This window comes from Manis javanica, chromosome 3, assembly GCF_040802235.1.
Source record: "Manis javanica isolate MJ-LG chromosome 3, MJ_LKY, whole genome shotgun sequence".
Classification (NCBI taxonomy): domain Eukaryota; kingdom Metazoa; phylum Chordata; class Mammalia; order Pholidota; family Manidae; genus Manis; species Manis javanica.
The window spans coordinates 119815728-119832185 of NC_133158.1; the positions used below are offsets into that span (position 1 = coordinate 119815728).

Below are 16458 nucleotides of genomic sequence, written 5' to 3' on the forward strand. Positions count from 1 at the left end.
TTCTGTTTAATTAATGTCCTTTTGCCAGTGTCCTGAGGAAGAGCAGAACACTATAGCCATCTGGCAAGAGAGAATGAGAGAAATTAGACTTTGACCCCAGCCATTCTCACACACACACACACACACACACACAGTGATTAAAAAAATACCTTTTAGCTTCTCAGTTATTATCTCTCAAGGGCTGGAGCCAGTCACCAGGCTAAAGGAAGGTACTGGAGGAACAGATCTTTTAAGGAAGAAGACAGATTCTGTTCTGTCAGGTTCCTATGAGTGTGTGTAAGAGCGAATCAGAGGGGAGAGAGAGAGAGAGAGAGGAAAAGGCAGAGGGAGAGAGGGGGAGAGGGGATCCGTTGCAGGCAGGGGAAGGCGTGACCTGAATGGAGAATGCCAGCCAATTCCAGAGACACACAGGGACCTCAGAACAAAGATAAGGCATCGCTGACACCACACCGGGACGAGCTCACAGGAAAGTCAGGCCAGGGGGGACCAAAGCCAGGCAGCCAGGAGCGCCCGAGGCAGGAAAATGAGGTGAGTGCCAGGGAGCGAGTGGGCATGGGTGCCCCTCAGGGGCCAGGGCCAAGTAGCCCTGGAGGGTCTGACCTTGTCTCTAGGCAAACGCACCTGCATGTCCAGCGGGTGGTTCAGGGGGGTTCTCATCAATCCTTGAGGCTCTGGAAAGGGAGAACATGGGCTGGGCACCTTCCCTGGGACTCCGGAGACATGCAACTTGAAACTAAAAACTGTGCAAATCATGCCCAGTGCTGCCGAAGCTCAGACTTCTCCCTCTGCCAGCATAGGTGTCGTCTGCTGGCAAATGGGACTTTCCTCCTGTTGCCCACAAAGCTGATTTTTTTTGTTTTCTTCCCCTGTAAAAAGCATTGGTTTATCTCTTCCAACACTTTATGAGTTAGATATGTGTTTTTGTGTTTATTTGTTCTGACCGGAAAAGCAACCAGCTTCCCACAGTCCAGCTCTATGGTTTCTTAAACCTTCAGAAAGAAGTTTGCCAGTTAAAACCTCAATTTAGAAAACTAAAAACCTGTCCCCATTTTATAGTTCCTTATAAATTTCTGCATTTCTCACTGAAATCAGAGGCAGCTGGTGGCATGAGTCAGGCTACGAATTGTACAGAATGGCTCTTAAAGGGATACCACAATTTTTTTTTTAAAAAAAAGGACCCTTTGGAGTTCTGAACCTAGGACTTTAAGTACTAATTGTTTTTAAGCTCTTCAACATTTCCTATTCTTCAGCCTACACTTAGAGTTACTTGATCCTTATAAGTATTCTTCTGCAAGTCTCAAAACCTAAGCACCGTGTTTATTTTTACTACTTATGTGTTAATGCTGCTAAAAATACGAAAAAGCAAAACACTCTACAAATGTGTTTAGTCCCTAAACACCTCTTCTTCCCATTAACTTCTTCCCATTAATTTCTTGGAAAAGGGTTTCTATTTCTTTTCTGCAAAGTCACCTAGCAACTTTTGTGGGTCTGGGACCAGTAAGGTCTTCACACTGTATGAACTCTGAACTCAGATTACCTGTGGTTCGGAAAGCTAATCAGGTTTTTAAAGTTAATCCAGTGATCTGTTCTTTTTATATCCACTGTAATTTTTTAAATGTCATCTAATTTCATTTTCCTGCCTCCTCAAAGAGATGATATTTGTGCCCAGCTACATGGAATGATAATTTGATTGATGGCTCCCTATTCGAATCCCACACTACCACCCAGTGCCCCAGTCATACCAAATGACAAGACGGATTAACAGTTCTGTATCTTTGTGTGCACTCATCCCTTAACCCTGAACAGCTCTCCCCTTTATTTTCTACCTAGAGGACCCAATTGTTCAAGCTGGCTCCAACATCACCTTCTCTTCCCCGGCCAACATCCTTGGAGTGCGCATCTCCTCCTTTGTGCTGTCTCTGCCCTTGGGAGCTATAGCACTTCCTGTCGTTGTAATTTCCTTGTTTAAATGTCCACCTCCTCTTCCAAAAGTGACTGTTCCTTAAGGTATGGGATCTATGTCCTGTTCATCTCTGCATGTCTGGCCCCTAGCATAATGTCTGTTTTCTATTAGGCATTCGATAAATAGTGGCTGGGTTAAGTTCAGTTGTTGAATAGCAGACTGTCCCAGACGTCTACGAAGGGTCTTGCCTCGCATGGATGCAGCACTGAAGGGTTTGTAAAGCACCTTTATAGACACTGTCTCATCTGGTCTTCAGATTTTGGATGAGGTAGGGATTTATGGAGGAGGATAAAAGCAGAAGTTAAGCAACTTGCCCAAGACACAGTGATGATCTTGAAAGGCCCAGATTCCAACGTGCTTCCAAGTCCAGGAATTTTCTATTGTATTTCATCAGACTCTCAGTCAAATGTATTATTCTATACTGGCAGCTCTCAAACCTTGCTGCACTTCAGAATCATCTGTGATGTTTTAAAAAATGTTAATTACGAGACCTCACTCCAGACCAATTAAACCAGAATCTGCTGGGGAGGGACTTGGGTAGTATAGTAGTACTTTTTTTTTTCATTTCCAGATAAAGCCATGGGTTTTTTAATTATTTTTCACAGGATTAATTGCTTTGGCCAACTGCCTGGCATGATATGGGCATGCACCCAGCAGCTTCCTCTGTAAGCTTTTGTTATTCTCTTCTTCTGGTGAAGCTAATTCACCATATGGTATTGGGCATTACATGTCAGCTCTTGGGGCATCCTTTCCATCATCTGTCAAATAAGGGTGTTGTCCAAGGGATCCATACAGTTCCTTTCAGTTCTTCTACTCAAATAGTCTTTGTGTAGTGTAGGCTTAAGAGAGAGGAGTGAATGAAGAGGACAGAAAGTGCTACTCATTCCGCAGTCAGTGATATATGCAGACTTTTATGCATTCCTGATAGACTGCTCCTACCACAGAGCCTATGAAATTCCAGCTTTGTAGATTACTTTTGACATTCCAAGCAAATATACCTAAACTTTTTGATTAGCTGGAGAATAGATAGCAGGTGTCAGCCAGTACCTCGAGTATAAGAAGCCAAAAACATTTAGAGAGTGTGCTGGGGAAGGGAAGCCGCCACTTACATTTTTCCATGTGTAGCCCCTAAAGCAAGCAAGCAGGCATATGCTCAAGCCCATTTTGTTCAAGGAGGTATTTGTTTCATATGTTTGAAGCTGTTTTGAGATGCCAAAAAAAATAGAACAGAAAGTTTCACAGGCCTTCCTCCCACATGGACCAGTTGCCTACCACACGTGAGCCTCTGAGGCTAGGTGGGGCCGCCAGCCCCTGACAGAACCCGCACTAGGCGTCTCAGAGGCTCCTTCATGTGGTCTGGAAAATCAGATGTGGAGAAAGCTGACCTTTCAGCCTTGCATAATCTTGGTGTCTCTATTGCAGGGAAGTCCAGTTTGGGAGCCAAAGCTCATTTCCAACCCCTGCTTTTCGGGAAGCAGCATGATGGAGTAATCGTAACTGTTTGCCTAGGACTATCAGACAGTTAACAAAGTACTTTCCAATCCTCCTTTACTCTGGGCAGCCCTGTGGGAAATCATTATTATCACCGCTTAAGGAAGAAAGAATCTGAGATCTTAACATGGTTTCCCGCTCTCCCCTCCTCAGGCAGAACTGAACCAGAACTCCAGGTAACATCGGTGCATTTCCTCACTTGAAAGTGGGGCTGCCTGGACCCTGAAAGTTAGAGTTTCTGGACTCAGCTTTCCTATGAATTCACTGGATAACTTGGACCTATGCCTTCCCTTCCTGGTGCCTTGGAAGCGCTCATCCACACATTAGTTTTTAAAAAAATATTGACCCTGGCAATTGGATCAAAACATTTTGTTTCTTAGCTGTGCCTCACATGCTGCCATTGTAGGGGACTTGGAAAAAATTTAAATAACTTTATTATTTTCTTTTCATTGAAAAAAATAGTATGAGATACTTCTAGACAAATTTGAACGTTTCATATCCACAAAAATAAAATTTAAAACATTCATATTCTGACTTCAGAGATGAGAAGTATTAATACCCCAGTGATATCTTTCTAGGGCTTTTTGCACTTACCTATTTACCTTTTATGTAAATATTGTATGAGATAGCTAGATAGTCTATGTATGTGGTTATCCTGTGTTTATATAGTCAAACATTCATGTGTATGTATATATATATATATATATATACATATATATCTTGGTATAGTGGGGAGGAAGGACTGGGGAGAAATTAGTTCCTGATTAGCAGACATCCAACTATTAAGTAGTCCCCCCTTATCTGTAGGGGATATGTTCTAAGACTGCCTGTGGATTCCCAAAGCCATAGATGGTACGGAAACCTATATACACTATCCTATATATATATATATATATATATATATATATATATATATATGCATATTTTCCTATATATACATACCTGATCAAGTTTAGTTTATAAATTAGGCACAGTGAGAGATCAACAACTAATAATAAAACAGAATAATTATAATAACAATAGTGTAATAATAAAAGTTATATAAATGTGGTCTCTCTCTCTCTCTCAAAATATCTTAATGTACTCTACTTACCTTTCTTCCTGTGATGATGTGAGGTGATAAAATGCCTACATGATGAGATGAAGCAAGGTGGGTGAGATAGGCATTGTGATGCATTAGACTACTGTTGACCTTCTGACCATATGTTAGAAGGAGGATAATCTGCTTCCAGACAATAGTTGGCTTTGAGTAACTGAAACTGTGGAAAAGGAAACTGTGGAGAAGATGGAACAACTATAATCTGAAGATGCTAATATAATGTCCTAGCACTGACTTTTTAGGCTATATAACACTCTGGCCCCACTTTCACTCAATCATTCATTCATTCTTTCATTCATTCATTGATCGTCTCTTATATACTAGTCTCTCTACTAGGGCCTTTATAATCATCTTAAATGCTCATGTGAGTTCTTTAATTAGATATTTTAATCCCCATTTTACGTATGAGGAAATCGGGACTCAGAGAGATTAATTCCCCAAGATATCACAGCCTAAGTAGAATTTGGATTTGAACCCAAATACATCTAACTTCAGGGGCTGTGCCTAAAACAGCACAGTGTGATATATATGGAATGGAAGCATGTACAGGGAGCTGTGGAATCTGGAAGAGTGACGGATACTCAATAACCTTGGAGGTTTTGAGCTGGATGGTGGAGGATAAATAAAACAAGCAAGTAAGGAATGAGCAGAGCATGTGCAACGGGGTCAAGGCCTGGATGGCCCAGCATGCTCTCAGGATGACAGGCCAGGGCGGGCATGGCTGGCATGGAGAGGGAGTGGGGCAGGCAGATCAGCACTAAATCAAAAGCCATCATGGAAGCAGATGCTTTGCCCTGAAGGCACAGGGAGGATGCATGCCACATCTGTGCTTTAGGAAATCAACCTTAGCAGAAGACAGCTGAATGGTATAATGTGGTGAGCAGGGAGATCACTTAGGATGCAGTAGTAATAGGCCAGATAAGAACATTTAAATGAATTGACTGGAGAGAAGCAGGTGGATTTCCAAAATATAGGACACAGAATACATAGGACTTAGGGGAGAAGTTGAGCCAGGATTGAAATGTTCAAGTTCAAGGCCCTTGGGTCTTGGCAGGGGGAGCAACCTGTTAGACGTCTGGTGTCTATTGACCAGTCTAGGACATTCAGCCTCATTATTTCATCAGCCACTTTGGGAGTATTCTGTAAGTTCTACTGGGTTTTTCTTGACCTTATGCAACTCTTTTAATAGTCCATTATCTCTGATTTCAACAGCGGGAAATAAATTGTTGGGTTTTGATCCTTTTACAAGAATGCTTATAAGATGAAAAATCTGGATTTGCTCATCCTTTCTTAATTCAAAATTTTCCATACCTTTATTTTGTTAAATCTTTTTAACAGATCTATTAAATCTGTTTCAGTCTGATTGATACAGATCACATCATTGAGTATAAGTCTTATCCCAATGTTACCATGTTACTATTACTTTTTAGAAAACTGAATAATGAGTTTATAATTCTAAAATGAAGCTGAGCTGAAGAAATGTTGTTGACTTTTTACCTAATTATGACATTTAGATTTTCAACAGTGTAATGATGTGCATCAGAGTCCCAAATCTGGTACTTTCTGGGAAAGTTTAACACTATCATCAAATCTTCAAAACAATGTAACTGGAAGAAACCTTAGAAATCACTGAGTTACCATCATCCTGTATCATTGACTGAGTAAGCAAGGCCCAGAGGAGAAAAATAATTATAGCAGGTCAATGGAAGAGATATGCTGAGAACTCAGTCTCCAGGCCGCTGACTTTGTTAACTGGCAAGGACCTGTGCGCATGGTTCTAAGTAGATCCATTGGTGTCTTTCAGGTGGCTCCTTCTCTGTCATGCTCTGTGCTTCTCCTTGTTGAAGGCTTCAGCCCACACAGTGGGGCTTAATGATATGTTTGGCCAGATACAGTCACCTGGCTATCCAGACTCCTATCCGAGTGACTCAGAGGTGACTTGGAATATCACTGTCCCAGAGGGATTTCGGATCAAGCTTTACTTCATGCACTTCAACTTGGAATCCTCCTACCTTTGTGAATATGACTATGTGAAGGTGAGACCACTGATATTCCCTAACTGGGCCAGGTTCTCTATCGGAAAATCTGCTGGGAGTTAGAGAAGCCTAGGTGAATTAGATTTGGTGCTCACCCTCCCAGACTGACCGTCCAGTGAGGGAGACACTACAAGGTCACAGTGTGATGAACGAAGGCTGTGGGTGGTAATGTGAGATGCAGACTGAGTGGATAGACTTAGAAAGGACCACGAGGGAAACTGAGGCTGGCAAAGTGGGACTCAGCCAAACACCTCTCTTTTTTCTTTCTGTTCTCAAAGTCCTTAATGTTTCCACTAACTTCTTCTCCAAGGTCACCTTTAATTCAACAAGCAGAAAAAAGCAGAGACCCCAGAGTAAGCACTAATCAGACTTAAATATAGCCACAATTATGCCCCAAACTGAAGCATTAGAAAGCATTGTGCTATTCCCTAAGTGATGATCAAGTATTTGGAAAGTATAGGTAAGCAGTAGTAGGCAGTTAAAGGGGGGGTGGGAAGGCTGAATTAGGGTGAGATTCTCAAGGGCCTTGAATGTGATGCTAAGGAGCTTGGCCTTTATCAGCAAAGAGTGTGGGCAAGGTCTGTGGATGTAAAAGTCCTGTGGAAGAGGAGTAGGAATGATTACATCAAAACAATATTCCCCAGACTTTAAAGAGGACCCACAGACAATGCCATGGATGGGAAGCTGGTCCCCTTTAAAAGTGGAGCTAAGAAAAGTTGGAGTACCCGTGAGAGATCAAGTTTATTAAGGTCGTATCTAGTTCACAAAGATGTGGAGACCTAAGAACCTACTTTCTAAGCTCTCTCTGGCTGCCTGGAGAGGTTCTCATCAAACCACTCTAGAATACACTTTTGTGTGTTTCTAGTATTATTACAGTCTCATTTTTCCATAGCCAATAACTCAACAAGAGTTAACCTTTTATTAACCAGAGTGTTTGATCAACAGCAAAATAGTGAGTTTACAAAGTGCTTTTACACTTACAATCTCAGTCAGTCCTTAAAACAATTCTGAGAGAGGTATTACCATCCCATATCACAAAGAAACAAACCCAAGAAGATGTATCCATTCACCCAAGGTTGTATAGCCACAGCACGGTAGATCAGAATCCCAAACGCATGGCTTGTGACTTTCAATCCACGCTCTTTTGGCTACCAAGCCACTCACAAGCTGTGCTCCACTGAGCCCCAGGGCACTACAGGAGCTTACAGACCACTAAAGGTGGGAAGGTCTGGTGAGTGGAGCTGTGAACCCCTACCCTGTTTAAACTCATTTTAAATGTTGGGTGTTGCTTAATATAGATGTTGGGTGGGCATCACATATCCCATTTACAATAAGGTTTCTGTGACTAAAGACTTTCCAAAATTAATGCTCAATGGCAGAGTTTCTCAACTTTAGCAATATTGACATGTTAAGCTACATAATTTTGCTGAGGATAGCTGTTTTGGGAATTAAAGATTTTCAGCAGCATCCCTGGCTTCTACTCATTTGATGCCAGTAGCACTCCCCCTCCAGTTGTGACAACCAAAAATGTCTTCAGAAGTTGCCAAAATCTCCTGAAGACAAAAGTCTCTCCATTTCAGAACCACTGCTCTATGGAATGCTGCCCCTCTTGAATATTCTGTGCTAGGGACTCTGAGAATGTACGCATACAAAAGACCTGATCTGGTGCAAAGAAAGATTAAATGAGAAAAATAACCATTGCACAAGATGGAAGAGAGTAATGACAATAAAAGATAGACATATAAAGGAGGAGGAGGTAGGTTGTTGTAGGGGATGATATGGTTGGCAATCGAGAAAGATATGTAGTTTCTATAAAGTCATCAAAGATCAACTTCTCAAAGTCACAGGGATCAAACAAAGGGTATTCACTGAGACCCTAAGTGTTCATCATCATGAACTGAAATTTCTGACTAACGGGTCAGTTATGTCCTCCAGGATATAACCTAGCCTCTGCCTGAGCCAAACTCCAGGAGAAGATGCATTATAGACAGGGGGGCTTTAGGTTGGCAGAATCCTCCAGCCCATTTCCCCAACCAATGCTGGCCATAAAACCATGGCATTCTAGAATATTTGGGTTGAAGAGTGGACTTAACCAGAAGGAAAATGACCAAACATTGACTTAATATGACAGTAAGTTCCGTAGATTTAGACAAGGCTATATGTGAACTTTCTAACTGCCTTTTTCTGTATTTTCAAACGTCATCAGTCCAGAAATTTTGTCAGTGAAAACACTTGCTCTTATTAGGAGCTAAGGCCTCAAAACCACAAAATTATAGACTTTTTCTTAAGCTGTGACAATGACTTATTTTCATTATTCTCCACTCCCTCCACCCCAAGAATTGACTTCAGTTCATATACACTGAGCAATCATTTCTCACACGTTTTTCTCTTGTGCAGACAGATGCCAAGTTTGACCTTGTTAGGACTCCATTATCAAGATGAAAAACACACAGTGGAGGATTTAACTCATTCCTTTCCCCAAATAAATTGAGACTCCTGACAAGGCAGATTAAGGAGCTGACATCAGCTGCATTTTGCCATAGAGAAATGACAAGGTACTTTTCAAGGGCAACATCTTCTGACACTGAGTTAAGGACACTGGAATCCGTTTCTACCAAAAGCTTGGCCTTCTGGCTGGAGAATAATTTGGAAATTAGTTGATGGTTTCTATCCATGGGAGTAAGACCCCCTCCTGAAAGCCCATGGACATGGAGGTAGGCCCTCCAGAAGGGCACTGTGGGCCTGGGCTCTTGCCTGGGACTCAGGAAAGGCCCATTCTAGTCCCAGACCTGCTGCTGACTCCCCAGTGATCTGGAGAGGGTGAGAAAACCTCACAGCACTCCCTCTGTTCCAAAATGAGACTTATGACCTCTGGGCATAGCACGGAAGCACTCCGCCTGAGGCAATGCAGAAACTGAGCTGCCTACCTGAAGTGCCCTACAAGCCTTCATTTCTGATTCAATCACCTTTTTCCAATCCCTTTGGTTGAAGAGATTAACATATTGGGTAGGGAGGGCAAGATAAATTCATCTGCTTCCTTCTGATATGCTATCCCAGCCGTGGCCCTAGGTCCCCGTGGAGGTTCCAGCAGCCATGGGGCCTGAGCAGGCCCCCCCTTTGCAGGACACTGTACCCTGGCAGCCTGAAGCTGGTGCTCACATGGAGACAGGCGCAGTGCCCTTAGCCACATATTCTGGCAGATTTCCTCTCCCAAGAACTCACAGAATGTCAGCTCCCGCTGCCCTCTGGAAATTCATTTAGTCCCATGTTGTTGTCATTTTTCAAATATTTTCTCCCCAGTGAACATTTTCTTCTAACAAATCTTCTAGCAGGTCCAATTTATAAAACAGAAGTGGGCCTGCTCAGGTCAAAGATAGTTCTGAAGCCCATTCGGCTCACTTGTCCCCCTTGGTTGCCCTGAAGGACACACCTTGCCAGAGTTACTGCTTGTGTGCTGCTTCAGTTCCCATTGGACAGAAGAGGAGATGGAAGTTTAGAATTCAGGGACCAGACCAGGACCCCGGCCTCTGAACTCCCAGACCCAAAAGCCTTCCACATGCAGTTGAAACCCATTCACTTTTTCTAATTTCTCCCCTCCCTTTCACCCAGAAATAAGTCTCTCCTGCTTGAGAGGGAAGCTCTTCCCCTTCCATCTGCATAAAGCACGATCATGCCTTACTGTCAACTCAAGAAGAGTCAACACTCCTGTCTGAGATTCTCCTTTTCCATCTGTTCCTGAGAGGATGAGATGATCCCCAAGGTCCCTTAAACTCCAGAATCCTAATGCCAATTCTCGTTGCCAAAACTCCCGGGTGATATCACAAAACCCGCATTATCCTAGTTAGGATAATGCCAGAAAATGGTAATAATATGTTACCAGAGCCACTTCACAAAGTTCTATGGCCATAAGCACTCCAAGAAGAGCCTACAGTCTGCTGGGGATGCCTTGGTGACATGTCATTTAAAGAACAGGTATAAACAGATCACACCACCCCTGTCCTTTCCCAATCAACTTTAAATATCACTATTTCTGTTTAGTAGGATAAAATCCCATTTTGAGATGTTTTCATTGTGTGACTGAATGCCTCTGGCAGGCCTAGGAGTGGGCTTAAAGCCCTCTCCCCACCCAACTCACAGGAACCCTTTCCCGCTCAGCCCAAGCCACAAACCACCCTTCCACCCTAGCCCCTTAGGATGACTGTGACAGAACTGCTGACACTGCACATCAGTGACCTGAAGAAGAGCAGGACCCCAAGGCTGTGGTCCAGATGCTCTCGCTTTATGAAAATTCCTCACTGTCCTGATTTCCCATAATGCTCGGTCTTCAAGGCGCGCGCACTTCTGCAGACAGCATCTGTGGCCTTGGACTGTGGCTGCAGCGTGTGTATTCCTGCAGTGCAAGGACCAGGCAAACAAACCACAGCTGGTTAACGCCGCAGGCAAGGGCCAGAGGACGGCCACTGGCCGAGGAGTCAGGAAGCCCGGATCCTTGAGGTCATTCTCCACTAAGTCACCTTGACCAAGTGATTACTTCAAGCCAGGACTTCCTTTCCTTGTGTCTAAACACAGGGAATTGAGCCAGATGGTTTCTAAGGCCCAACTCAGCCTGATATTCTATGCATCGCAGACCTAGAAATCATGATTCAACTCCATGATTATAACCGAAACCCAGGAAAGGGCAATTCATTGAACAAGGTCACATTAGAGCCAGAATTTGTACCTGAGACTCAGTCTTTTCTTCTTTTAAGAAAATGTAAACAGCAATGGAGTCCCATCTTGTGGATGCTTAGGTTTTTAAGTATAATGCAATATAAGTGTAATATGAGGCAAATATTGCCTAAAGTCAAATTTCACCTCTAAAGTACAGTAGAGAATTGTCTTTTAGTATGTCCAGAAGGGACTTTTTCCCCCAGAAATTCAACAAATTATAGTTCCTTTAGTTGAACATCAGATGAAATGATCAACTTGAGCTTACAAAGGATCCCTGGGTCTATAGTTACTGAAGGAGGTACTTAGAAACTGGAGCCACCAAAGGAATAGCAGAGTCACCCATTGTATTTTCAAGTTCACTTCATGACATCTATCCACTGAAAAAGGAGACAACAAAAGCCTGAATTCAGTTTTTATGCTCTCTCTCTCTTTTTAATCATTCATTGTATATAGCTCAGTTGGCATCTGTTTAATGCTCACATGCTGTAGTGCCACCATTCTCCTGCTAACACTGTATCCTTGATACATTTGTTTTTCTATTCTCTCCACTGTCAGCCCCTTACTTCCAATTCTTATTCCTCTCAACTAGTCTATTGCAATAACCCCCTAAATAGCTCCCTAAATCTACCAGCTGTCATTCTCTCCCCAGCCAGTCTACCCTCGACATGTGTCCAGAAAGACCTTGAAACATGGCTTGGATTGTGCCACCTGCAGATTCTTTCAATGGCTCCCCACTCTCTATGGAATGAAGTCCAAGAATCCTATTGATAACCTACCATAGGCTGGACACCATACCAAAGACAGGGCCCACAGGGATAAGGAAGATGGTACCTGCCCTCAAGGAATTCACAATTTCATGGTGTGTTATGAGACAAATATATACTTAGTAAGTTAAAGCTGGGCAACACAGCACAGGGGTATTAGGGAGTATCTAAGGTGAGGAGTGGTCCTTCTGGGTGTTCAGGAAAGCCTTTAGAAATTGTTGATGTGTGAGATAAGTTTTGAAGGGTACATGGGAATTCAACAGTGCAATTCCCTAAGCTTCTCGATCTTCCCAACTGATTTTGTCATCAATACAAAAAGAAATTCCTGGTGATGCAACACCTTCGTCACAGGTTGTGGGAGGGTTTAAATGGAATGATGGCAGTAAGCAGAATCAGTATTGCACAAGGTGATCACACACACTGGCTTGGTGATCGGGACTGAACCTCTTGCTGTAAAATAGGGATAAAAGTAATGCCTATCTCACGCGTTTATGGTGAAAGCCAAATGAGGTAAATGCTTTAATGACATATATCCAACACATGTAATTAACTCAATGAATACTATTATAGTGGTATTTATGACAACAGTGTGAGTAATAAAGTACCTGTTAGTGTACTAGATCCTCAATGAATGTCAATTTTCTCATCTGCTCTGACTATCTGCCTGTCTCTGACTTTGCTGATGTCACTCAGTTTTTTCAGGCAATTTATGGAAATGTACTTTGAAAGGACTAATCAAATGCAGGAGGTTGTTTGTTTCTCCTGTATGTTTACTTTGTAATGACACAAATTTATGGTGATTTTTAATCTATTGCCTTATTTGAATCTCATGGAATTTTCTAATACAGAAAAGGAAAGTGAGCACAAAGAACTTAAGTAGATTTGTCCAAATCTCTAGAGAAAGCCAGGTCTCAATCCTTGGAGCCTTCGTACATCCAAGCTATGGTTTTGTCTCTCTATTTGGCCCTTCTCAGAACAGGTTTCATCCTGCAAGGGACCTGATGCTTCCTGGCTATGCGTTATTCCTAAGGCAACACTTCCTTTCAGGGTAATTCAGTAAAATTTAGCAAAATGGAAGGTCACTGAGAGTTCCTGTATTATCCAGATTTTGTTAAAGAACTTTCTCTTTTATCTCACTTTGAGAGGAAATACATTTCACAAAAATAATAAGAAATGGAGTCTGAACTATGAAGAATGGGAAAGTGCTTTATTTATGTTTGTAGCACACAAGTCCTAATGGTGAACTCAAGGTCATTCCACTGAACTGTCAGCCCCAGGGCTGCAGGGCCTCCATGTCTGTGTGTTTTTCTAGCAACACACACAGTCCCAGGGCAGAAGAAGAAAATACATATGTCTCCTAGAAGTGAACGTAAAGGAAAGGACTCAGGTCTAGAAATCAGCCCCTGATTCCTACTGAGCTGTTGGAGAAGTCACCTCTCTCCTCTGGGCCTCAGTTTTCCCATCTGCCCAATGAGAAAAGTGGGCTTGCTGCTCTCTCCAAGCCCTTCCACCTCTTACAACTCGCAGTCCAGTGTTCCCTTCCCCAGGCCTCCTGGGGTCAGTCGCATCCTGCTATGTAATTGAGAGATAAGTCCTCCCAAGGCCCTGCTCCAAGACTGACTCCTCTGACCCCAGCTCCTAATTTCTCTGTGTGCTCTGTGTTTACTCAGAACATGTCTTCGACCTTCAGGCGGGGAGTGACCCCATCTACTGCAGCAGCTCTGCTGATTCTCTGGGAGGACAGAAGGTCTTGGCCCCCAAAGGAATAGAGAAATGGATTCATGTTTCTCATGAATTTAAGTTCTAACCCCTAGTGGGATTCTTCTACTCCAGAGACAGCAGGTCCCAAACACCAATTCTAGCTAACTCAGAAAAATCAGGAGGAGAAAATGAGCTTCAGAAAAGTGTGACAAAAGCTCATTTCATGCAAAAAAGCACAAACAGCATAAACTCTGGGGTGATGGAAACAGAAAGAAGGTCCCAGTATTGGAGCAGAGCATGTGGTCAGTGTGGGTGTGCGTGAGGTGGGCATTCTCTGGGGTATGGCACATCTGGTGTGCAAGTCTGCATGCTTGTGTGTACCCAGACTGCCCTCCGACACACCTTGGTGGAAAGCTAAGCTTGCCTTTACTCTGATGTGCTCACAGAGGAAATGATAGGGAAGGGGAGGTATTCATTTATTCATTTATTCAATAGATATTTATTGACTACCTATTATGAACTAGAGCTTGGGGTGTAAGCTTGGGGTATAGCAGTAATTAAAACAGACAGAAATCCCCACCAGCCTTCTGCTTGTATTGCACTGGGGGAAAGGGACAATAAACACTAATATAATCCATAGGTAAACTACATAGTGAGGAATAAACTGATGGGCGAAGAAGTGAAATAGAGCAGGATAAAGAGGGCTCATGCATGAGTTGGGGTGGGAGTTATGATTTAAGGATTTTGGTCAGAGTTAGACCTCAATGAGAAGATGACATTTGAGCAAAGACTTGAAGATAATGAGGAAGTTTAGCCATGTGCCCAATCTCATTGGGCAGATTCAAATCAAAGCTTATACCTCAAGCTCTAGTTCATAATAGGCAGTCAATAAATATCTATTGAATAAATGAATAAATGAATACCTTCCCTTCCCTATCATTTCCTCTGTGAGCACAAAGGCCCTACAGTGAACAAGTGCCTCATAAGTTTGAAGACAGCAAGTATGTCAGTGTGGCTGAAGAAGGAGTAACAGGGGTGGGAGATGAAGGCAGAGAGGTATAGGTGGGCAGCAGGGATGGAGGACTCCATCACCAAGGGGGCTGCAAAGTAGGGTCCCTGCTAAATGCTGACAAGCAGTGGACAACTTCACAAGGTGCTTTCATGCCAATGTTTCATTTGACCACCTGATTAGAGGACAGTATTAATATCCATGTTGCAGGTTGTGAAAACTGAAGCCTGAAACAGCACGTGCTTGTAATGATTAACAACCTGATCTGGACTGGGGAATGGGTTGGGAGGGTGGGAAAGAAGAGATGCACAGTAACACTTTTCACCATTCAGCTTTGCTAGACATTAATAACCTCAAAAAGCATAGATAATAGCAAACTGCTAAAATAGGAGGTAATGAGGTTTTATATAATTCATTTGTTTTTAATATAATTTATTTAATTGTAAGTTGATGAAACATAATTTTTAATGATGGCTGTGTTTAATAATAGGGTCCCAAAGTCCTTGAAAAGTTGACAGCCAGCTCTTGTAAGATGGTACCAGCTGACTCCAACACACTACTGTCTGCGGAGGTTAAAGTGATACATGACAAGGGGTAGCCCAGGTGGTCTGGTCCCTATTCCAGCACTCTGTAAAGACATCCATGCAAAGATTTGAGGATGTACATGTGGGCTGGGGCAGGGCAAGATTCTCGGCAATAGCAGAGGAACAACTCAGCTCCCACATTCCTACAAACTCTGCCTGGTGACACTGGCCAGTGGCAGGTCTCCTCTCTCCAACGCACTTACTTAATCACTGCTTTCACTGCACTCCTGCCTCACATACCTTGAGCCAGCCTGTCTCTGCCACAGAACACAACTCCCTTTGTTTTTTCCTGTCCTTGAGCTATTTTCCTGCTCTGAACTGTTTGGGGCCCAGCCTCCCAGCCCCCGAGGGGATTTGCATGTGAATGAGTGGGATTCTGAAGTCCAGAAGCGGTGAGATATGGAGTCATTCACGAGCCACAGTGAGTGAATCCTTCCTGGCCCTCCTTCCCAGCCAGGATTCCCAGACTCTCTTGCCTCCCTCCCACCTCCCCCAACCCTGCTCCCGCTGAGATGGTTGGCACTGCCAGGTTCCCACCTGCGGGATGCCTGCTTCCCAGGCTCTCAGAGACCCCTCCCTGCCCCTGCCAGCCTTTCCTTCTCCTCACGCTCACACTGCCTGGAGACCATCCTTTTTCTGTCCAGAGCCCTCCTTGTGAATGGGCACTACCCCCTGGGAGCAGTGGGATTCTTGGACTCTGAGGGCCTGCCAACTGTGTCTCAGGCCCCCACATTATTAATACTGTCTGATATTTGCATGGCCACAATACCTTTTTAGGGGCTTAGCCAACTCTGTTAGGTTTTTACTGTAAATAACAAACACATAAGAACACTGCACTGGAACTATCTGTATACCTGAGCCCTGATCCAGGCTCTGCTGTTAATTGGCCATGTGACTGAGTTACTTCACTTCTCTGAGCCTTGGTTTCCCCATCTAAGAAAGGAAGGAAATAGACTCGATAACTTTTAATGTCCTTTCTATCTCTTATATGGTTCTCTGATTCCAATTACTGAACCTGGCTGGAAGTTAAGAAATCTGGAGTTTGTCTCATGTCTGCTACTCCCAGGCTGTGTGGCCTTGGGGATGAATGTCACCTCTCTG

At 43.3% G+C, this 16458-nt stretch overlaps 1 protein-coding gene across 6 annotated transcripts in view; it reads left to right on the forward strand.

The window, feature by feature from the left end:
- The first annotated feature begins 312 nt into the window (after positions 1-312).
- MASP1 (MBL associated serine protease 1) overlaps positions 313-16458 on the forward strand; it is a 60427-nt gene continuing 44281 nt past the window's right edge. For 4 of the 6 annotated variants that reach the window (XM_017667113.3, XM_073231953.1, XM_073231951.1 and 1 more), the window contains exons 1-3: positions 391-528; positions 1831-2007; positions 6358-6589. In XM_017667113.3, the coding sequence (XP_017522602.1) occupies positions 1970-2007; positions 6358-6589 (270 nt within the window). In that variant the 5' untranslated portion in view covers positions 391-528; positions 1831-1969. Of the gene's footprint in view, positions 529-1830; positions 2008-6357; positions 6590-16458 lie in introns of all 6 variants that reach the window. The other 2 variants (XM_073231952.1, XM_073231954.1) reach the window with 2 other exon arrangements.